This window comes from Rhinolophus sinicus, linkage group LG11 (genome assembly GCF_036562045.2).
Source record: "Rhinolophus sinicus isolate RSC01 linkage group LG11, ASM3656204v1, whole genome shotgun sequence".
NCBI classification, from domain to species: Eukaryota; Metazoa; Chordata; class Mammalia; order Chiroptera; family Rhinolophidae; genus Rhinolophus; species Rhinolophus sinicus.
In genome coordinates, this window is record NC_133760.1 from 46,579,491 (window position 1) to 46,600,083 (window position 20,593).

Below are 20,593 nucleotides of genomic sequence, written 5' to 3' on the forward strand. Positions count from 1 at the left end.
TCGCTTCCAAACAGGTATCTAATTTTAATAAAATACTAAGGAGCGATAGCTTTGTGAATAACAGCATTTCCTTGACTACTCACACCCATAGATTGGCCTTCTCAGTGTTTTTTGAAACAAAGATCCTACGACTGTTGCTGGGGCTTCATTGTATAATATGAACATATCGACTTGGAAAGAGCGAGCAAACATGTGGGCACTGAACTACATACAGGAGACTCCCAATCTGGTGGAAGACATAACACACAGAAATAGCACTATTTTTGTAACAATCCAGGGTTGAATATGGTAGGAGAGGCACAGAAGAGAGGGGCAGACAAAATGCCACGAGAATTCAGAGGGGAACTAGAGGGCCTGCCGCTGGGGCTGGGGAAGGCTCGCGGGGCGAGCACCTGAGCTGGCCTGAGGCCTGGGAACGTGGGCCTGGGAGGTGGCGTGTGCTCCGTTAACTGGAATGTGGGCTGAACCATGGCACCAGCTCTCCGAGTGGCACTGGAGAGCACCCGGGGACCCGACAGACACAGGACTGAGGGGTCCTTGAGTGAGGCACTCGTGCAGCCAAGCTGAGAGCTTGCCTGCCAGGTACTGAGCACCTGGGGATAGAGCAGTGGACACGACAGACACAGCCCCGCTCGGAGGTGTGTAGGAAGGGCCCGCTTGCCTTTATGCACTCACAAATCCTGGCCTTTATTCACTCTCACTGGTCCAATGGGGGTGACTTACCCAGCCGTAGACCAATCACCAAGGCCCGAGAAAGAGCTGATGCAGAGAGGCCTAAGTGGTCAAAGCCTCCTCTGAGACTGGGGCCAGGTAGAGGCCATGGCTGAGAAGGGGGGTGGGAAGAATCCCCCGAAGAAAAGGCAGGTTCTGTTGGTGGGGGTGGGGGCCGGATGCTGGAGGAAGCAACCGGTGTCCACCCTTGGGAACCCTGGGTTAGACAAACATGTTTCCAGGTGTCCTTCCTTTCTCAGGTTTGAAAGGCTAACCGATGCACAGAGTAACTACAGTCTGATGTTTCTGTCGTCCACGCGATGGGTGGCAGTGAGGCTGGAGCTCATGACCAACCTGATGACCTTGGTCGTGGCCTTGTTTGTGGCTTTTAGCACTTCCTTCGTCTCCCATTCCTATAAAGCCATGGCTGTCAGCTTCATTCTGCAGGTGAGGAAGGGGCTTGGGCACAGCGGGGGCTCGGCCTGTGGCCTGTGGGCAGACTTGGGGGACGTAGATTACTTCTTGGGTTTTGGCCGTTGGCCGTGATCTTATGAGCCTGCTGCTTTGCTCAGTTTCCTTTTCAACGGGAAGTCTGGATTCAAAGATATTCAGTGAAATCACAGAATATTGGAATTGAAGGGCAACCCACAGGTAATAGAGTCCAACATTCTTATTTGCAGATGGGGAAACTGAGGCCCAGGATGGGGAAGGAAGTGTTGGAGCGGACAGAGCAGGAACGATCACCTCCTGGTTGCCTGGCTGGTGTCTTTTCACTTTCCTGACCCAGTGGCCCAGCTTTTCTGAGTTAGCTGGGGAGGCTATAAAAATATGGGGGCCTCAGGCCTCCCCTGGAGCGGGGCTTCTTGGACTAGAAAGAGCATAAGACCTGAGACAGAGCCCTTGGCCCCTCAAAGGCTTCCTCAGCGGGGGCCCCTGGGGCTGACAGGAAGACCCGCTGCAGAGCATGGCCCTAGCAATTCGGAGGCAGGTCCTGGTCGGCTGGGGTCTTAGAATCTAACTTTAAAAACAGGTTCTCCAGGGGACGCTGATGTGGCAACCTGCCTACCTCATGTGTCTGGCACACTGAGGGTGTGGAAAGGGACTGGCTGGTCAAGGTTCACGCCCGCAGACTCCTGGGAAGGGCTGTCCTTGCAGGGCTGTGGGGCCAGAGGCCGGCTCAGCAGCCACCTCCGGGCGCTGGCTGCACAGTCCCAGGGCGCCCCTCCCCCAGGCAGCGTTCACTAGCCCGCCCCCCTCTCTGCGCTGCTGTGGCTCTCTCTCTGCGGCTGTAGATCTTCTGCCCCAATGCTGAGGTGTGTTTTGGGACATGGAAAGGGACTCTGCCTTGCTCCTTGTTGAGCCGCTGCAGCAGGCACACATTTGCACGTCCACACTGCCCTCATCCACACCCACGTGCACACAGCCTTCCAAGGCTACACAGGGTGGCTGTGCGGTGCTCACACTTGCAGACAGCTGACCAGTGGGTGACCGTGGGGTTCACTGGAGCTGGTGCTGAGCTGCTGCGCTAGGCATTGTGAGTAGCCTTCCACGGCACTGTCACCACGTGCCAGCAGACACGGTGAGGTGGTTCAGGAGTGTGGTTTGGGACGCGCAGGTTCACACCAGGCTCTGCCATCATTAGCAGTGTGATTCGGAGGAGGCTCTTATCCTCCTGGTGCCCAGGATTCCTCATCTGTAAAAGGGACATGATCACAAGTCCCCAGATCATGGACTTGTGAGGAATGTGTGTGAATGAGAGGGTGGATGCATGTTAGACACGCAAACGTGTGCTCGATAAATGTTCGCTGTGTCTGTCCATGACCTACAGAGAGGAAACTAGAGCTTCGAGCCTTAAGGTGCCCACGTCCCCGCAGCCTGTAAGCGACAGGTCTGTCCACAGTGGGACACACTCCCTCCCTCCCTCCTCTCTCTGACACATGCACATGTGCGTGAATACACACATGCACCGCCCCCCCTCCCCCTTCAGTGCAGAGCTGCTCCCAAGCCTTCCAGAAGTCTGGGGAGAGGTGCCAAACTGACGTCCTAGGGGACCTGGAGTCACTCGGGCCAGAAATCTCCCGGTGCAGGGGGGGCGGGGGGTGGGACAGAGGCACGCAGGCACCTGCTCAGTCTCCCCAGGTCGCATCGCCGCAGACGCCCATGAGGAACTCTGTCTGGAGGCCTGACTTTGCTTCAAAACAGCCCTAGTCCATCCTTTCTTCTCAACGTCTGCTGCGCTGTCGGAGGGTGTCATCTCTATCCTGGGGAGCGACCTCCCAGGCCCTGCCTGCCCCCACCCTGAAAACCCTTCCGCTCCACCTTCTACACTCCTCACCAGACTGATTTCTGCTGACGTGAGGTGCTCCTCACCTCACTGCCTTGCTCAGGGCCTCCAGGCTCCGTGATCTTATGCATTGGGTCTGGGCTCTGGGCCCTGCTTTCCAGGCCCCTCAAATCTGGCCCCATGACAGCAGTGTGCACTCCCTCCTCTTGTCAAACTAGTACCTTGCTGACTTCTGTGTACACCCTCCAGGAAATCACAGTCACGCTCTGGGAGGCAGGAATCCTACGCCATGTTGCTTTGCAGCCCTAAGAAGTTCCTCAGTAAAGACTACAGATGCTCCTGGTTGCAAGCCAAAGCAAGCCGTGCAACCAACTCATGCTGCCATGTCTGTTGCCCTGTCTGTCTCGCCATCCAACTGGGCACTCCTTGAGGGCAGGGCCCATGTCTGTTGCGCTTTGCGGCATGGAGCCTGGCCTCAGCCCTGCACACAGCTCTCCGTCAGGGTCTGGTGACTGAGTGCACCCCGCAGTCATCGTCCAGGGCTCTGCGTGGCCTGTTTCCCTGGATCTTGAGCATATAGACGGGGGCCGCATTCCCAGCTCTGCCCCCAGCTTCCGGGTCTTCTGTGTAACGCATTTCCTCTCTCTGGGCCTCAGTTTCCTTGCCTGTGGGGCCTCCATTCCCAGAGAGTCCCTGAGACTCCGCTAGGCCTAGGTTCCCTTGAAGGCAGAGCCTGATGCAAGGACCTGGGTGCAGGCTGATGACTTGGGAGATGCTTCTGGGAAATGGGAAGAGGAAGGCGGGGCACTGTCCTAGGTCACCAGCGCTTACTCCACTGGGACCTCCTGAGAAGCACATAGGACGCTCCCAGGATTGTCCCTGAAGGCGGAGGACAGCAGCCTGTACACACCAGCACCTCTCCCCACGAGGGGAGGGCTGCTCCCAGGGGCCTTCGCTGCTCTGTGTTTCTGGGCTGCACCATGCGTGGGCTGCGTGGGGCCTGAGGTGTGGACGAAGATTTGGGGCAGAAAGCAGACAGTACTGAGGTGGAAAGGTGTCAGAACTGCCCACCCCAGCTGTATCTAACTCAGGAGTGGGCTCCAGGGCTCCAGAGGCATCTCCCCAGTCTTGTAGGAGATGGTTTGAGGACCAGCTGCTCGGGGGCCGTGGCAATGAGTGGGTTTCAGAGCTCTGAGAGCTTGCACACTCCCAGTAACCACTTGGCCTGACGCTTCTCCTCCGTTGCAGCTGGCGTCCACCTTCCAGGCCGCCATCCGGATGGCCTCGGAGACAGAGGCACACTTCACGGCTTTGGAGAGGGTGCTGCAGTATATACAGGTGGGACGCAGCCTCTGTGGCCTCTGCAAGGCCAGCACCGCAGGGCTCAGGGGACGTTCCCAGGAGGAGACCGGGGCTCTGGACCCTTTTCCCCCATCGTCCCCACACCTGCTACCTCATCTCTCCAAAGCTCCTTTTGACCACTCCCTCTACCTGCCAGCATTCCTGGATGTAGAAAGAATAACCTTCCCTTTTCAGAAATCAGAGGTTTGCCCAAGTCTAGTAATAATCATGATAATAATAATTGCTACTGCTGTTGCTTTTATTTATGTCATAGTGGTAGTTAAGCACTGCTATAGATTTTGGAGTCAGGTCACCCGGTTCAAGTCTAAGCTTTGCCGCTTGAATCAGCTGTGTGACCTGTGGCAACTTATTCAGCTTCTCTGTTCCCCAACTCTGAAATGGGAAAGATGACAGGACCTACTTCATTGGGTTATTACACAGATTAAATAATGTAATACGTAAGCACTTAGCAGTGCCTGGCCCACAGTAAGACTCACTGTTATTATACACAGGTTATCTCAGAATTACAAAACCGTCTTATAAGGTTGATTGAATTATTATCCGATTATCTGGAAGAGGAACCTGAGGCTTTGCCTGATTAAGCATCTTGCTTACATTACACGGCCAGGGGCTGGCAGAGCCCTTTAAAGGCAGGTCTCCTGTCCCTGCTATATGAGTGGCGTTTGTGAGTCGTAGAGCTTGGATTTAAGCCTGAGGGACACTGTTGTGACACTGCGCTGACAGTGGGGAGCCGTGACTTGCTGGCAGGAGACCCTGCTTCTTCTCCATCATTCTTTCCTCCCAACACACCCAACTGTGCCTGGCCCAGGGCCGTGGGCTTGGAGTCGGGCAGCCCTGGGTTAGTCCTCGCTTGTCCACTCCTCAGCCGTGGGATCTTAAGCAAGTCGGTGAGCCTGTTTGAGCCTGTTTCCTCACCTGTGACATGCATCTGAAAATGCCTAGTCACAGGGTGAGGATAGAGAACCAGTCTCCACAGAGCTCAGAGCCATAAAACATGCCCCCTGGGGGCAGTGAGCTCTGTCACCCCTATTGCCAGTGTTCTGGATTCTATTTCTTTCAAGCCTCACAAATCAAATTAGAAAAAGCTTTCTGTGTTCATAACAAGGGGGCCAGCCATATGGTTTATCACTCTTTTGGGATCAAACCGTGTGCCCTTCAGGGCACTGAGGGCAGGGATGGTCCACTTGGGGTGTTCCTCTGATCACACGGTGGCTGGACCACAATGCAGGGCAGGCTGGGATGGGTCAGCGGGGGCTGGTCGGAGACAGATGGTAACTATTGATTTCTTTTTCTTTCTTCAAAAATGAGATGTGTGTCCCTGAGGCTCCTTTACACATTGAAGGCGCAAACTGTCCCCCAGGGTGGCCACAGCGCGGGGAAATCACGTTCCAGGATTATCAGATGAAATACAGAGACAACACACCTATTGTTCTGAGGGGCATCAACCTGACGATTCACGGCCAGGAAGTGGTGGGCATCGTGGGCAGGACAGGCTCAGGTGAGCTGAGCGTCCCGGGCATGCCGTCCTCAACTCTGGCCTTTGGGTGGACCTATTTTCGGGTATGGTGACCCCATGGTATTTGCCGGCCATTACTTTGGGCTGGTCCCTGTGTCAGACACTGGTGGACAAAACCCAAAGTCCCTGCTGTCACGGGGCCCCAGGGGAGGAGACAGATGTTACACAAATCATCCGATAAGGGAATAAATAAGGTAGTTGCAGGTTGTGGTGAGCGCCGCGGAGGAAACAAAAGGGGTGGTGTTGAACAGAGTAGTGGGTTGGTGGGTCTTGAGCCATGGTGGCCTGGGCTCTGAGGCCAGCATGGGAGCTGAGACAGGACAGGGGACAGGGTGCAGGGGGGCAAGGAGTGATTCTGGGTCCCCTTTTGCTTCTCCTCCTGTCCTCCCTTCCTAGACCTCTCGTCAGCCTCCTTCGTCTCCCTCTTTTCAACTTCTGTCCTTCTCTTCTTCTCCTCTCACTTTTGGGAGATCTGGTCTAAGTGTCCCTCCCTCCCACTCTGCATTGTTCAGACATATTGTTCAGAGACACTGCCCAACTTGATTCTGGCCCCACCCTTGTGCAGCCGGGAGCTGCCTCCTCCAGGGAGCCCCCGTGCCCCCCATGACTAGAGCTTTCATGGGTCTGCCCGTCCTCAGGACTCACACTACTGCCAGGTGAAGCACTTCCCACAGTGTTTCGTGCGTTCTTTCATTCATATTTCTCGCCTGCAGTTGGCCTGACAGGGCTGGGGTTGGACGCAGAGAAGCCCTGTGTGGAGCCTGGGCCACTGACTGTATTCACTCAGCATTATTGAGCCCTAGGGAGCCAGGCAGTGGGAACATAAAGGTGAACTGGACGCACAGCTGCCGCCCATAAGGACCTTATCGTTTAGAGCAGAGGCAGTGAACGCAAATGCTTTAGCAGCCTGGCAAGTACCATAGATGAGTGAGCTGGCTCTGGGTGTGGTGGGGGGCGGTGAGGGGGGAAGGGCAGTGACTGGACTGGAGAACAGTTCTCCCTTGGGAAGCGCTACACTCAGCTCCAGCTGCTTGTTGCCTGGGGGGCCATGGGGTCCAGCGTTGCCACCTGTTGCAAGACAAGCATGCAGTTTGAATTTTTATATATAGGATCTTTGGATTTTTGAAATTTTGGCAAGTAATTTTAAAAATTGCAGCAACATGGTGTGTGTGAAACACAACATATATGTGGCTGGATTTCACCCGGGACCTCCACGCGTACCTTCTGATCTTGGCTGGAAGCAATCTGCCGGTGGTTTGGGGTACAAAGGAGGGGCCACGGAGGAGAACAGGTCAGGTGCGCGCTCACCAGGTGTGACCGGTGCTGCGGCCAGTGCAGAGCTGGACACGGAGCCCCGCTGTCTCTTGCCCGCCAGGGAAATCCTCCTTGGCGGTGGCTCTCTTCCGCCTGGTGGAGCCCAACGCGGGCCGGATTCTGATTGACGGCGTGGACATCTGCAGCATCGGCCTGGAGGACCTGCGGTCCAAGTTCTCCATCATCCCTCAAGACCCTGTCCTGTTCTCAGGAACCATCAGGTGAGCGGGGGGCCACAGGTCAGTCAGCTGGTGGCCAGCGCCCGATTTCTGGGCCACTCGTGCCTACCTGGCCCACCTCCCTGAGGTGTCCTGGAAGACTGAACGCGGCCCTGATACTATACAGAAGAGCATTCTGTAAACCGTGATGTCCTCACACAAGCCACGTGTGGTTTTCATTTCTTCAGACCCTGATGGGATCGGCCAGAGTTCAGTTAGCCAGCAGCATTTGCCCTGGGGCTGCCACACTCTTTCGTGTCTGGAAGTGGTGGACTGTCCTCTTTCCACCCACTGAGGGGAGCCCACGGGGACATCTTAGGCTGCATGTTAGGGAGTGCTTCTTTGGGGGTACACATTCCAGGCAGGGGAGACATGGGAAATCCGGGAAGTCCAGTCCGTGAAGCAGACACAACAAGATCTTTCCTGCCTCTTCTCCACACGTCCTACCTCCTTGGAAGTCAGCTCGGGGCCTAAACTTCACCCCATGACTGCTCCTACCTGACTGTGCACAGTAACTGTGTGGGACCTCCACGGCACGGCCACTGAGGAACGCTGACGCGCCAAACATGAAGCTAGAGCCCTTAGGTCTCAGGGACACTTAAGAGGAATTCTTAGAGGCAAGAGGGTAAACTGACCTCAGAGCTCCATTCATTCATTCATTCATTCATTCATTCATTCATCTGTCATCCATTTTACTTGCCTTTTCTGAGCCTCTGCCAGGTCTAGACATTGTGCGGGGGGCTGGGGATACTTTGATGAATGATCACTGTCTCTGCCCCCCCAGGAGCTCACAGTGTAGTCAGGGGTGCGGGTTGTGAAGATGTAACAATACCTGACAAATTAGAATACAAGGAGGTAATTGCTAGATCAGAGATATGAACAAAGCATGACATGAGCTAAGGGAACTCAGAAGTAGGACAAATAACTGCCTGGACAAATCCAGAAAGGCTTCACAGAGGAGGTGACATTTGAAGAGGCTCTTGAAGGATAAGTAGGAGCTTGCCTGGCAGAGAAAAGGGAGAAACTCTTTCCAGTGAGAGTATATAATATATATATGTGCACAAACAGAGAACTTAAAAATGACTGCGTTGTTTTAGGGGGATGAGAAAACATCTAATGATAGATTTCTGTGTTAAGGTAGAATTTGGCCAAGTCTATCGTGCCTTGGGGTAGGAGTAGTAAAAGTATGAATTACCGTTTATCGAGCATTGATATATGCCAGTCCTGGGCTTTATTATTCTCTCACTTAGCTGTCACAACAGCCTTCTGAGATGGGCACTTTGATTATTCCCCCTTTACAAGTGAAGAAGCTGAACTTAGAGAGGAAAAGTGACTTGTTTAAGGAGACACACGAGTAAATGGTAAAGATAAGTTATAACCCAGGGAGTCTAACCCCTTCGTCAGTGATATCCGCTCTTGCCCCAGGAAGGCGTATGGCCTGGAGTCCAAATCTGAATCGTGTAGCTTGAAGGTTCTGTCTAACTCTGAGTGTCTTTGATTCCAGCCTGTCCCTCAGACTGACTTGTAATATGACCTTGAACAAGCCATTTAATACTGATTAGCCACAATTTTCTCATCAATGAAAAGGGTGTACCCATCTCAAGGGGGACAAGGTGTCAATGAGCCCATCCGTGAAAACGCTTTGGAGAGTCTCAAATATCATGCAGATGAGACATTCTACCTTCCGCTTCTTTCATACAGTCAAGCCCTAGACACAAAGTAGGTGTGTGGCTGCCAGAACTGGGGAAAGACAAAGCAGAGGCTAAGGACAGGTTCCAATCAGGACTCAATGTTGTCTACGACAAGCATGTTTGCTAAGTTGCCCACATCAGATCCAAGCGCAAACCTTAATGGGTACAAAGTCCAGAGAGATCACAGCCTGACGTTAGCTGTCACGAACATCACTTAGGATTTTTTCACGGCAAGAGACAGAAAAACCAACCCCACCGCAATCAGATGCCATTTTATACCTACTAGGATGGTGACAATAAAAAAGAAAGAAAGGAACATAAGTGTTGGCGAGGATGTTGAGAAATTAGAACGCTCATTCGTGCGTGGCTGGTGGGCATATGCAATGGCGCGGCCACTGTAGAAAACAATTTGGAGTTCCTCAAAAAGTTACGTATAGAATTACTATGTGATCCAGCAATTCCACTCCTAGGTATTACCTGAGTTGAAAGCGGGACTTGCACAGATCTTTGTGTACCAGTGTTTGTGGCATTATTCACAAGAGCCCAAAAGTGAAACAACCCAATTGCTCATCAATGGATGAATGGATAAACGAAATGTGGTCTATACATACAATGGAATGTTATTCAGCCATAAAAAGGAATGAAAATTCTGTGTATGCTCTAACATGGCGGGGCCTTGCGAACATTATGCTAAATGAAATAGGCAAAACGCAAAAGGATAAATACTGTGTAGTTCCACTCAAATGAGGTGCCTGGAATAGGCAAATTCGTAGAGACAGAAAGTAGAACAGAGTTATGAGGGCTGGTGGTGGGGAGCGGGAAGGGAGATTGCTTATGGGTAGAGTTTGTTGGGGATGATGAGTTTTAGTGGATGGTTATCCAACATGGCAAATGTATTTACCACCACTGTGTTGTAGAATTACAAATGGTTATGATGATAAACATTAGGTTATGCATAGTCTACACACACACCCCAAATGGCTGAAATTCAAAAGGCCTCTTGGCTCATGATACCAGCAAAGCCAAGGCTGATTCAAGGACCCAGTGCCCCCTAACTGTGACTTTGGCTTTACTGTGGGCTCTAATGAGGGCCCTGGGACGCCATGTGCCCCGCCTGAGGCAGGATGGTTGCAGCCTGTCCTGTGCAGTCAGAGGAGGAGCAAGCCTCTCTTTGGGCGATTGCTTTAAAAGTCCTGAGGTACATACATGCTTACCTGTCTCTCCCAAGCAATCCCAGGGCCAGGCATTGCCCTGTACTGATTGGCTTCCACCCGAGCAGTCACCTGCTCCACCCCTGGAGTTGGTGGCAGAGCCCCTCCTGGACCACATGGGCTTGGGCGCTGGGGAGCAAGTGGCCCCCAAACAAGATCTGGGGGCTGCCACCTGCAGGGAATGGCTACTGACCGGTACAAGAAGTGGTCAGTCATGGTGGTGCAGGGGCTTCTCTATAGCCAGTAGTCCAGTGGCAGCCATTGTTGGTCGGGAGCTGGGTAAGACAGCCTGCTCAGGGGGCCAGTGTGCGGGGTGGTGACCGCACCCTGCTCTGCCTCTCATCTCCTCTGGCAGGTTCAACCTCGATCCCTTTGACCGCTACACGGATGAGCAGATCTGGGACGCCCTGCAGAGGACCTTCCTGAGCAAGACAGTGAGTGGCGCCCACGCCAGCGCTTAGTCTCAGCCTGGCTCCTCACACGTGGTATTCCAGACGGTGCCACTTTGGGGCGCAGATTAAGCTGCCTCACGATGAGAAGATCTGGGGTTCCTAAACAGAGGCTGACAGCAGCCAGACACCAGCAGTGAGCCAGCACGTTCTAGGCTCAGGGACATGGCAGAGGCTGCGTCCTGCTGATTTCCATGCAGGGGGAGCGAATGAACACGCCGGTGAATAGACGGACTTTCGGACGGTGGGCCGACGCCGACAGGCAGTTTGGTGGGAGCGGTCCCTGTCCATGGGCTGGCCAGGCCAGGCCTCTGTAGGGACTGGACCTTTGAGCTGAGACCAGTGCTAAGAGCACAGCGACACAGACCTGGGAGAGAACATTCTAGGCACAGGGACTAGTGCCTGCAAAGACCCTGAGGTGGGAGTGAGACGGGCGGGCGCAGGTGAAGGAGGAGTGTGTGTGTGGGGGGGCGATACAGAATGCGACGGGAGAGTTACAAGGGGTCAGGTCTCACCCCACAGGGCCTATGCACCCACAGACCTACATGGCCTATAGCTCGTCTTCCCCCAAATTACAGATCTCCAAGTTCCCCCAGAGGCTGCAAGCAGAAGTGGCGGAAAACGGGGAGAACTTCTCTGTGGGGGAGAGGCAGCTGCTCTGCATCGCTCGAGCCCTGCTTCGCAGTCCCAAGGTGAGGCCCCTGAGCAGCCACGGGGCCACGGAGGGCCCTGGGTGGGGAACACACCTCTGCCGCCCTCCACACCATCACAGGGCGTCCACAGGGGCTCACATGTGTCACCGATGGCACTCCACATGCATCTGTGGGGCAGTGAGGCCTGGGCCCCGCGAGCCCTGACATCCCGCGCCTGCGCTGACATGGTCCACCCTTAGGACAAATCGATGCGCTTTTCCTACAAAAAGTGAAAAGGTTGGAAGCCTATGAATTTAAAAACTGCCCTCTGCACATTCTTTTTAAAACTCCGACGCAGGACACACCCTTGTCTATTAAAATGGAGACTCAGGGGACAGCTGTCCCAGGGCAAAATTACATACTTTTTTTTTTTAAAATTACATACTTTTAAGAAGTTTCATCTGATGGAGTTTCTTGACGTTTTGCAAAGAGTTCGCCAGTAATTTTATGTATTTGACTCCCTGGGCTAGTTAGGATCCAATTTTCTCTCACAGCAAGGCAACACACACACATGTACATACACCTCCACACTCACACATGGATGCAGACTGGCACATGTGTGTACACACACACCACACAACATGGCTAATTCATGATAAGTGCAAAAACTGCTGGTGCAGAGCAGAGCTGGGGGCCAGAGCAGGCGGAGCATGGAGGGGCCTGAGACCGAAGGGGCTTTCAGGGGAGAAGGGCCTCCCCCTTCCCGAGCTAGCTGGACGACAGGACAGGACTTGCAGTGTGGATGCAGCCCTCTTCACCTCTCAGTTCCTCCTTTCTCCGGACTGTTCCCCAAATTTGACTCATCACTTGACGATTTTTGTCCTGTCTGCATATCCTGTGATTTACTCGTGATGCCCTCTTTTTAAAAACAGGCTCCTCTTAAACAGTGACATATGTGAAATCCTACTTTCTGTGCTAGTTACATTTCCTCATGCCTATCGTTCACGAGATAAATAGCAACGTGTGAAAGTGAAAAGAACGATTCCCCATATACTGGCCACACCACACCGCATGCCGCTCAGGGCGCGGGCATGCCCCTCTGTGGGGCATGCTCTACATTAGGTCAGACAAATGGCAAGGAAGGCAGTTCATAAAACAAGAAGATGCCACCGGGATGTTTTCATTTTCAAGAACTTCATTCTCTGGTCACTAAAGAATACTGAGCTGAGCTCTTGGCTGTGAGCTAACATTCTTTTCCTAACGTGATGGATAACTAGAGCCCTAAGTGGCTTCTGAGCTCAGTCCAAATGTCTCCTGTTCCAGCTAAGCGACTCGGTGGCTGAGTCGTGGACCCAGGACTGGGCCCAGGCTCGGGGCCCAAGGAGGCCGCCCCCACTCCTGTTTTGTCTCCCCCCAGATCATCATCATTGACGAAGCCACAGCCGCCATTGACCTGGAGACTGACGCCCTGATCCAGCGCACAATCTCCGAGGCCTTCCGGGGCTGCACGGTCCTGGTCATCGCACACCGCGTCTCCACCATCCTCAACTGTGACCGCATCCTGGTCATGGGCGACGGGAAGGTCAGAACCGCTCTCGGGGTCGGGGAAGGACGGGCGCTCAGGGGACCTTCGGGTCCTTCCAGACTGAGCTCAGCTGTGTCCCTGGCCCCTCCCGTCCTTTCTCCACCTCTCAGGTTATAGAATTTGACAGGCCTGAGGTCCTGCAGAACAAGCCTGGTTCCTTGTTTGCATCCCTACTGGCAACATCCAGGTCATCAAGCTAAGAAACATGGAGGCTGCACGGGGGCTGGTGGCTGAGGTCACCAAGCGTACAGCTAGCTGCGAGGCCTGCCGTCTATGACCTTCTGGTGAAGAGACGGCTACTTCTCCCGAAAGTCGGGCTGAAATGGGCCCACTGGTGCTGGGGGTTGGGATGGGAAAGGAGACCAAGGGAGCAACACCTGGGAAAGGCCACTTGGCTCCCCAAACCTGAGACCCCCAGCGTCATCTGAGACCAGGGGGTCAAATGATCACGTGCCTCTTTTTCACTCTTAAAATAATACATTGGCTAATTTCATAATAATGTAAAAGCTTATAGTTTTCTGATCTGTGTAAAAAGTGTTGCAAATGATGTTGATTTTGTAAAAAAAAATAAAAGTAAGAAAAAGTCACATTCTCTGTTCTGCTTTCTACATTAGTGAGGACCCATTCAGCGGCAGGGAACAGAAATTCCTTCAAACTGATTTCTGGAAAAAGGGACTTTATTGGCTCATGTAATGGGAAGGTCCAGAAAGAGTTCTGGGTTGGGTGCCAGGGTGAAAAGGACGTCTGCCTTGTGGACTCTACCCGTCTTCTCTCTTTTTTCCTGTGTTTGGCTTCGCTGTCTCGTCCGTCATCTTCCTCCTCCTGGTGGCATCATGGCTGCCAGCAGTTGTAGGCTCACATCCCACCCGTTCAGCACCCCCTGGTCATGTGCTCCTCCCTGAACCAATCACGTGCTAGGCTGTTGAAATACAGTGACAGACCAGGCCCGAGTCACAAGCTCACACCTGGGCCTGGGGATGGGGTCAGTTGCCGGAATAGGTGAACTGAGAATGGAGGGGGTTGTTTCTCCGAAATAAAGTTGGGGTGCTCTTAACCACATGAAGGAGGAAAGGATACGGAGGCTGGGCGGGCCCGAAACAGTAGCTGTTTGTTTACTGATTAGAGTACAGATGGGTGGAATCAGAGTTAATTCATGACATATGACAACTGGAAACAAGATCATTTGTTGCCCCCCTCCCCAGTGGTTATAGATATATAAATAGAAAAGGTAATCATTTTCAACTTACTTCCAGGGAGACCTCGCTGTTGTGGGGAAAAATGTTTCCAACTAGTTTTGTTTTGTTTTGTTTTTAGATTATGGTATCTGATTATGACACGAGAAAAATCAATTCAGTCTACAAATATTTTCTGCTCTGTGTCTTGCACTGGGCTAGGTGCTGGGGGGTGCAATGATGTCCCTGCCCTCGTGGAATGTGCCCTCATGTAAACAAGTAAACAGGTGGTTCCAGGACCAAGTGACAGGCGGTGTGGATGGTGCAGGAGATGGGAACAGTCAGAGCGGGCTTCCTGGTAGAGGTGAGGTTGCGGTTTACTAAGACCTGAGAAATGAACACACATTTGCTCAGACGAAGAGGACTGGGGCAAAAAAGGCTGTCCCAGGCAGCGAGGACAGCTAATAAAGCCCCGCAGGAAGGAACTGTGATGGGATGATGCAAACAGAGGGAAAGGTCCAAGTCCTGGTTCGTGACACGTACTTTTGTCCCTTCCTGGGGCTCTTCGGCATCACCTACTTCTCTTCCCAGGGTACTTCCTAGGTGAATATCTTCTCTCTTTTAAAAATCCCTTTGACCCGGTTGACTCCCCTTCCCCTCAGTTCTTGCCTTTTCTTCTTGGACCCTGCAGAGTGTCTGGGGGTCCCTCCTGCTCCCACCCTATCCCAAGTCTGCAGGGCCGCAGACTCGCTCAAGTGCAGGTTGAAGGTGACTACTCACTTGCCCGCACCCTCCCAGAGCTGCTGTGGGCCAGCTGCATGTGTCACGTGTGAGAAAGCACTCCACAAACCGAGTGCTCTGCCCCAACATTCTTGACCCAAGGGTCTAGGCCGAGTTTGGCTGTCATGTGTTCTTTGAGTTGGCCAGCAGATGGCAGGCTCTTCCCAAAAATGTGTGGAAGTCCCCGCCGGCTTCAGATCAAGATCCACTAAGAATCCACAAGAGTGGGGTGAGGAATGTTGACCCCCGAGTTGGAGGACAGGAAATAGTGCCCATTTCCACTCCACCGTCAGGGCCCCATTCTGCATTCACTCGCAGCAAGCAGCCTCCTTCTGGGGCCGATTCTCAACCTTGGCTGTGGTGGGAGCCGCCCCAGGTTGTCCACTCCAGACATTCTCATCTCATAGGTTTGGGGTAGATACTGAATTTTCGGTGCCTTTGGTGAATCTCATGCGCAGCAAAACTTGAGAACGATTGGTCCCAAGCATCAATAAAGCAGGATTTTTTTTTGAAAAAATAGTGTATGTTTTTCTACCAGCATTGGCAATATTTTATTTCTTAAGCTGAGTGATGAGTACATGAGTTTGTATTTTTAAAATAATTCTTTATATATTTTGGGGCATGTGAACCATTTTACCATAAGATTTTAAAGACTGGTATTTGATATTTCAAAATCACAGAAATAATTGTAATGAGAGAATGGAGAGCTTGGCTCTACTTCCTTGTATCATTTAATGGCTTGCTATTATTTGCATTTTCAAGTACATTCTGGTGGCCAGGAGATCACAGTATTTTTAAAGCCCAGGGGTTCTAAAGTCTTTAATCTGTCCTCGGGAGCTAGGCCTCCTCCTGGTCAACAACATCAACAAAAGCTAAGTGACATGGTCCTCAGGAAGGCAGGCAGATGGGCAGATCTGTTGCATCCCACGCGACGAGAGTTGTGGGGAGCGAGGAGGGCGACACAGGGTTAAGAAAAGACAGTAGCCATGAATAGAGTTTAAGCAGACCAAGGGGCCCCCAGTCACAAGGACTGGATGCCCCGAATCGGGCCTAGCATCAGCTTTTATTAGTTAGGTGGGGAAGCAAAGGAGATAAAGCTTGTCAATCTCAAGGTCTGTGAATCCTATACATCATAATAGGAAACCGATTAGAGTCAATCACCCTTGCCTGCAGACAGCTGCACCGTAAGTCTCAACTTCCCCGAGGGTCAAAACCTATATGCATATGAATAGATGGAGAGCACCTCATTGAGTCACTTCCCTCACAGGTTTCGGGAAGGAATGCAGCCACAGAGCAGAGGCTTTCCTTCGCCTGGGGAAGATGGGGGGCTGTGCCCACCTCTCTGAACCCCATGGTTTCTCCAGTGGGTCCCCACTCTACTACACCTGTCTTAGGTTGCTTTCCACGTGGAAAGTCGTACCTGTCATTGACTGTCCAGTCATCTTTGGGGCCAAACAGGGAGACATAAGGTGCAAACACAAAGATTAAGCAAAGTCCCTGAAAGGATCCGTCTTATAGACTCTCCTCTCTTTGGGGGCAGGTATGAGGAAACAAACGGTTAGGCTGCTGCGTGGCGACACAGATCAATGGAGACACTGGTCCCACTGGCCCTGGCCCTACCCTGCTCTCTGTCTTCTCAAGGAGACTCTTCATTCCCACCCCTCACACTCTAGTCTCCTGGTAAAGGTCTGCCATCCTCTGGGACCCCGCCCCCGCCTCCCCATTCCTGGACACGTGTTATGCAGAGCAGTCCAGTTCTTGCTTTGGATGCCTTTTCCAGCCGACTAAGTCATCAGGGTCTCATTATCTCTCCCAAGAGACACACAGGGCTGTTCTCTAAACAAAACAGTTTTCACCCTCTAATGCACTCTGCTCCAGCTGTTAAGAGAGTAAAATTTCACCCCATTATCCTGAATGTCTCCTAGTCTATCTCCCTGTGTCTCATTTAAATAACTCTATGGAATCCAACTATGTCAGAGACAGAAGTGACTTCAGAAATGGTCAGTCCAGAGGTTCCTAGCCTGGTCCATGAACTCAGGGGAGTCACGAATTTGGATGGGAAAAATTACATATTTATTCTTACTAACTGAAATCTAGCCTTTCCATCCATTATGAATGAGGAAACAGATTATACTAGTATTAGCAGCACCTGTGACTTTGTCACCAATAGAATTCACAGATACTCTCAAATCTCATTCACTCGTTTCAGATATCCCAAAGTATCATTTATGGGCATTGCTGCTTTGAAATTATAGTAGTTTTTAGACCTGCTGCTAGATCATGTTATTTAATGCACCAGCATAGAAGCATATATGTCACAATATTCACTTTTGTTTTTTCGGCATAAATTGATAACCTTGTTTCAGTATAATTGGTTTTCTTTGCAATCCTATGTAGTTTATTTCATGCATTAGAAACGCTAGTCTGAGAACACACTAGAATGATGAAGCAATCCATGACACAAAAAAGGTTAAGAATCTCCATCTAGTTCAGTTCTTTGATTTTACAGGGGGGCACTGAGTCCCAGACAGAGGAGGTGCCTGGCCCACAACGACACCATGGCATTTACCAGGCGCGGTTGGGACTTGAATCTGTATCAGGGAAGAAAGGAAGGAAGAGGAGGGACAGGCAAGCAGCAAGGGCTGGGGATAAAGGCCTCAGCCCCACACCCGGTCTGTTCAGAGCAGGGGCTGGGTAGGTGGCCCCTGCACACAAGCTCTAGTTCTGACTGGGCTCCAGTGCAGGCCCAGGTCACCCACTGTCCGTGACTGGCTGGGGACTACCTGGTAGGAGCTACAAAGCGATCCACAGTTGGTCGCTGCCTGTGCTGGTCCTGGAGGTGTGTGGGAGAGGACAGCTGCCACTAGTACAGGGCCTAGGCCAGCTCCATAAAAAGCAAGGACACCCCGAGGCCTGCTGCCACCTGCTGGCTCCTGTAAGGTTCAGCCACTGATAAAGCCGCATGCAGTATGGAGTTGAGTGTGGCAAGGTCTCAGTGAGTCACCAGGGTGGACCAACAGAGCTCACCAGGCCAATCAGATTCAGATTTGGTCTGTGGAGGCCGGCTCAACACAGGAAAGATGGCGCCCACCTGCCGGCTGTGCAGGGAAAAGCCCCCTCACAGAGAAAATGGCGACTATTTCCAGCCCTCACCGAAGCCACACACCTGTCTACCCCACCCATTGTCTCTGCCCGTGTGCCTCCAACGCCCCCCATCACTGTCCCTCTGCCAGAGCCCAGGGTGAGTGCCTGTGAGTGAGTGAGTCTGTGCACTGGCCATTTAGGAGGACACCTGGGTTTCCTGCAGCCGTCTCACCCAGGTGGTCGGAATCCCCAGTTTTTCACAACAGCCAGATGTTGTAGGGGCTCCTCGTCCAGGCACCATTACTCCAGGATGGGGATTCTGGAGTGGGGGTGGGGTTCCTCGCTCCTCTGTGGCCGAGATATCCCTCTCAATTCTCAACTGCCACACGCAGCTGTGGGGCCCATTTCGCATCTCAGCCCCTCCTACCAGTCTTGACGTGGCTTCTTCTTTATATCTTTAGTTATAAAACTTCTGTTCAGCTAGACTGCAGATGGTTCTCCAGGTTGGTTGTCCTATAATTCAGTTGTACTTTTGATGTGGCCATGGGAGGAGGCAAGCACAGCATTTATCTACTGTGCCATCTTGGATCTCTAGTGTTTTCTTGAGGACTCTCTTGAGCAAAGACTGAAAACCCCTCTCGATCATTCTACTCCAGAGTCTGTTGCCCGGTAGCCAGACAATCTTCTTCATGTAGCACCAAAGTACTGTGTGTCTTGGGAGAAATCTGTCTTTGCTAGACCTTCCGTGAAAATGGAGACACACGGCTCATTATTCTTCTTCCATAAACTCGACAGCATTTGAATCTGCTTGGAAATTGTGTGAGAGTGAGTCTGTGCTGTGCTTCTGAGACCTACCGGGGTTGTTAAGATCAAGCGATAAAAGGATGAAGACCTCGGTGATACACAAACAGATCTTTACAAATCAAGGGATGGTATCAGCAGTGGTGTGCATTGATGGAGGAAGGAATGGAGGCAAGTAAAATGGGACAGCGTAGATAAGCATGACGACAGCCTTTGCTGGCCCCGCCAGTCCTGAGGCCAGGAGGTCTCCCTCACAGGACTCTTCTCCCACACTGCAACCGTCCTCAGGATCTCCCCATTTCCCACCTCCCTTTTGGCAGGAAGAGAAGTATTGCGAATTATATCCCCAGACACAGCCAGCAGGTGGAGGAATTGACCAGGTGAAGAGCAGGAAGACGCCTTGGGCAGGCTTAAACTACTACAGCAACATTTGTCATAAAATCCAGGTGAGCTAGGTGGACAAGGTCTTCTAAGGTGTCTAAATAATTCTTGATGATGAATCAAGATTCATTATATCTGAATTTGAGGTTTTGCTCCCTTTCAACCATCACTGGCCACCGTGGAATACTTGAGCCAACTCTGAGCTTGGACACATGTTGTGAGCAAAGTACCATGGCCAGACATTTTTAAAAGATTCAAGAAATTGGAAAAGACTCATGCCCCAGAGTTTGCAACGCTTGAAATGAGATAAACAGGGCATTTTTATATGTAGGAGTTAGCTGTTAGTGCTGGTCCCAGACTTTACTTTCATTTAATTAAAAAAAAAATTGAGCTCAAGTTGCCTTTTATTTTGGGTTAAGCGAATGGAGAATAACTGAATGAATCTCTGGAAGATTGGACCCCCCTCCTATTACTGACCTCAGAGCAGCCTCACTTTTGCAAGAACACAGAGTGGGACATGCACGCCTTCCGGGAGGCAGGACCCCGGACCGGGAGTCAGAAGACGTGGCCACTGGTCTCAGCCTTGCCCAAGACTGTCGTGGAAAGCCTTCTGCTCCTGTTCTCCTCGTTGGAGGATGGGGGCCCGGGGAGGATCGTCTCCTTCTCTTATACAAAGCTGTGACATGACAGGCTGGGGAGGGGGCGGCTGTGCCAGCACGTTGCACAAGCTTTGACTGTCACTGAAGTGGCCGAACCTCGCCATGGCCCATCCCGGGAGGAGGCAGCGCCTCCTACTGTGGGCAGAAGGAACATTGGTTTCCCAGAATTCCCTTGGCAGGGGTGGTGGCAGCAGCAGTTGAATGGGACAGTTGGGGAGGACGGCTCAGGGCAGGTGGCACAAGACAAGCCGCATCTGGAGAGAGGGAGGCCCAGACGGCGTGACGGCAGCCACCACCCTCGCTGAGCCCCACGGCTTCTGACCCTTCCTCCTCTCCCTCTCGTCCTCAGGACACTCACGTTTGCTGCCCAGGTAATAATCAGCCCCAGTTAGCCCTGGGGGCCCTTGTCTCTCAGTCCCAGGACGGCCTGTGCTGAGTACCACCCTCGAATGTGGCTCCCCACGTGGGAGGACGCAGGGAACCGGGGCGGCTCAGCGCATAGGGAGGCCTGGGTGCAAAAGAAAAAGTAGCAATGCCAAGACAGGCTTTCCCACCCTGTGATATGAAAAGCCTACATTGACTAAATGAAGTCTTTTCACACACACACACACACACACACACACACTGCACTGTTCACAATTTAATCACAGGATTTATTTTTAAAAACCTTGAATTCATGCTGCACCACGTGTGGTTCACACAGGTCTAAAACGGGAGTTCTCATCTCAATCTTGTCAGAACAT

General features: G+C 52.2%; 1 protein-coding gene across 1 annotated transcript in view; it reads left to right on the forward strand.

The window, feature by feature from the left end:
* The window catches only part of ABCC11 (ATP binding cassette subfamily C member 11), a 49,116-nt gene extending 35,556 nt beyond the window's left edge, over positions 1-13,560 (forward strand). The window contains exons 22-29 of the mRNA XM_019731878.2: positions 972-1,158; positions 4,244-4,333; positions 5,666-5,855; positions 7,249-7,408; positions 10,663-10,741; positions 11,335-11,448; positions 12,806-12,970; positions 13,084-13,560. Coding sequence (XP_019587437.2) covers positions 972-1,158; positions 4,244-4,333; positions 5,666-5,855; positions 7,249-7,408; positions 10,663-10,741; positions 11,335-11,448; positions 12,806-12,970; positions 13,084-13,173 — 1,075 coding nt within the window. The 3' untranslated portion in view covers positions 13,174-13,560. The remainder of the gene's footprint in view (positions 1-971; positions 1,159-4,243; positions 4,334-5,665; positions 5,856-7,248; positions 7,409-10,662; positions 10,742-11,334; positions 11,449-12,805; positions 12,971-13,083) is intronic.
* The last annotated feature ends 7,033 nt before the right edge of the window (positions 13,561-20,593 follow it).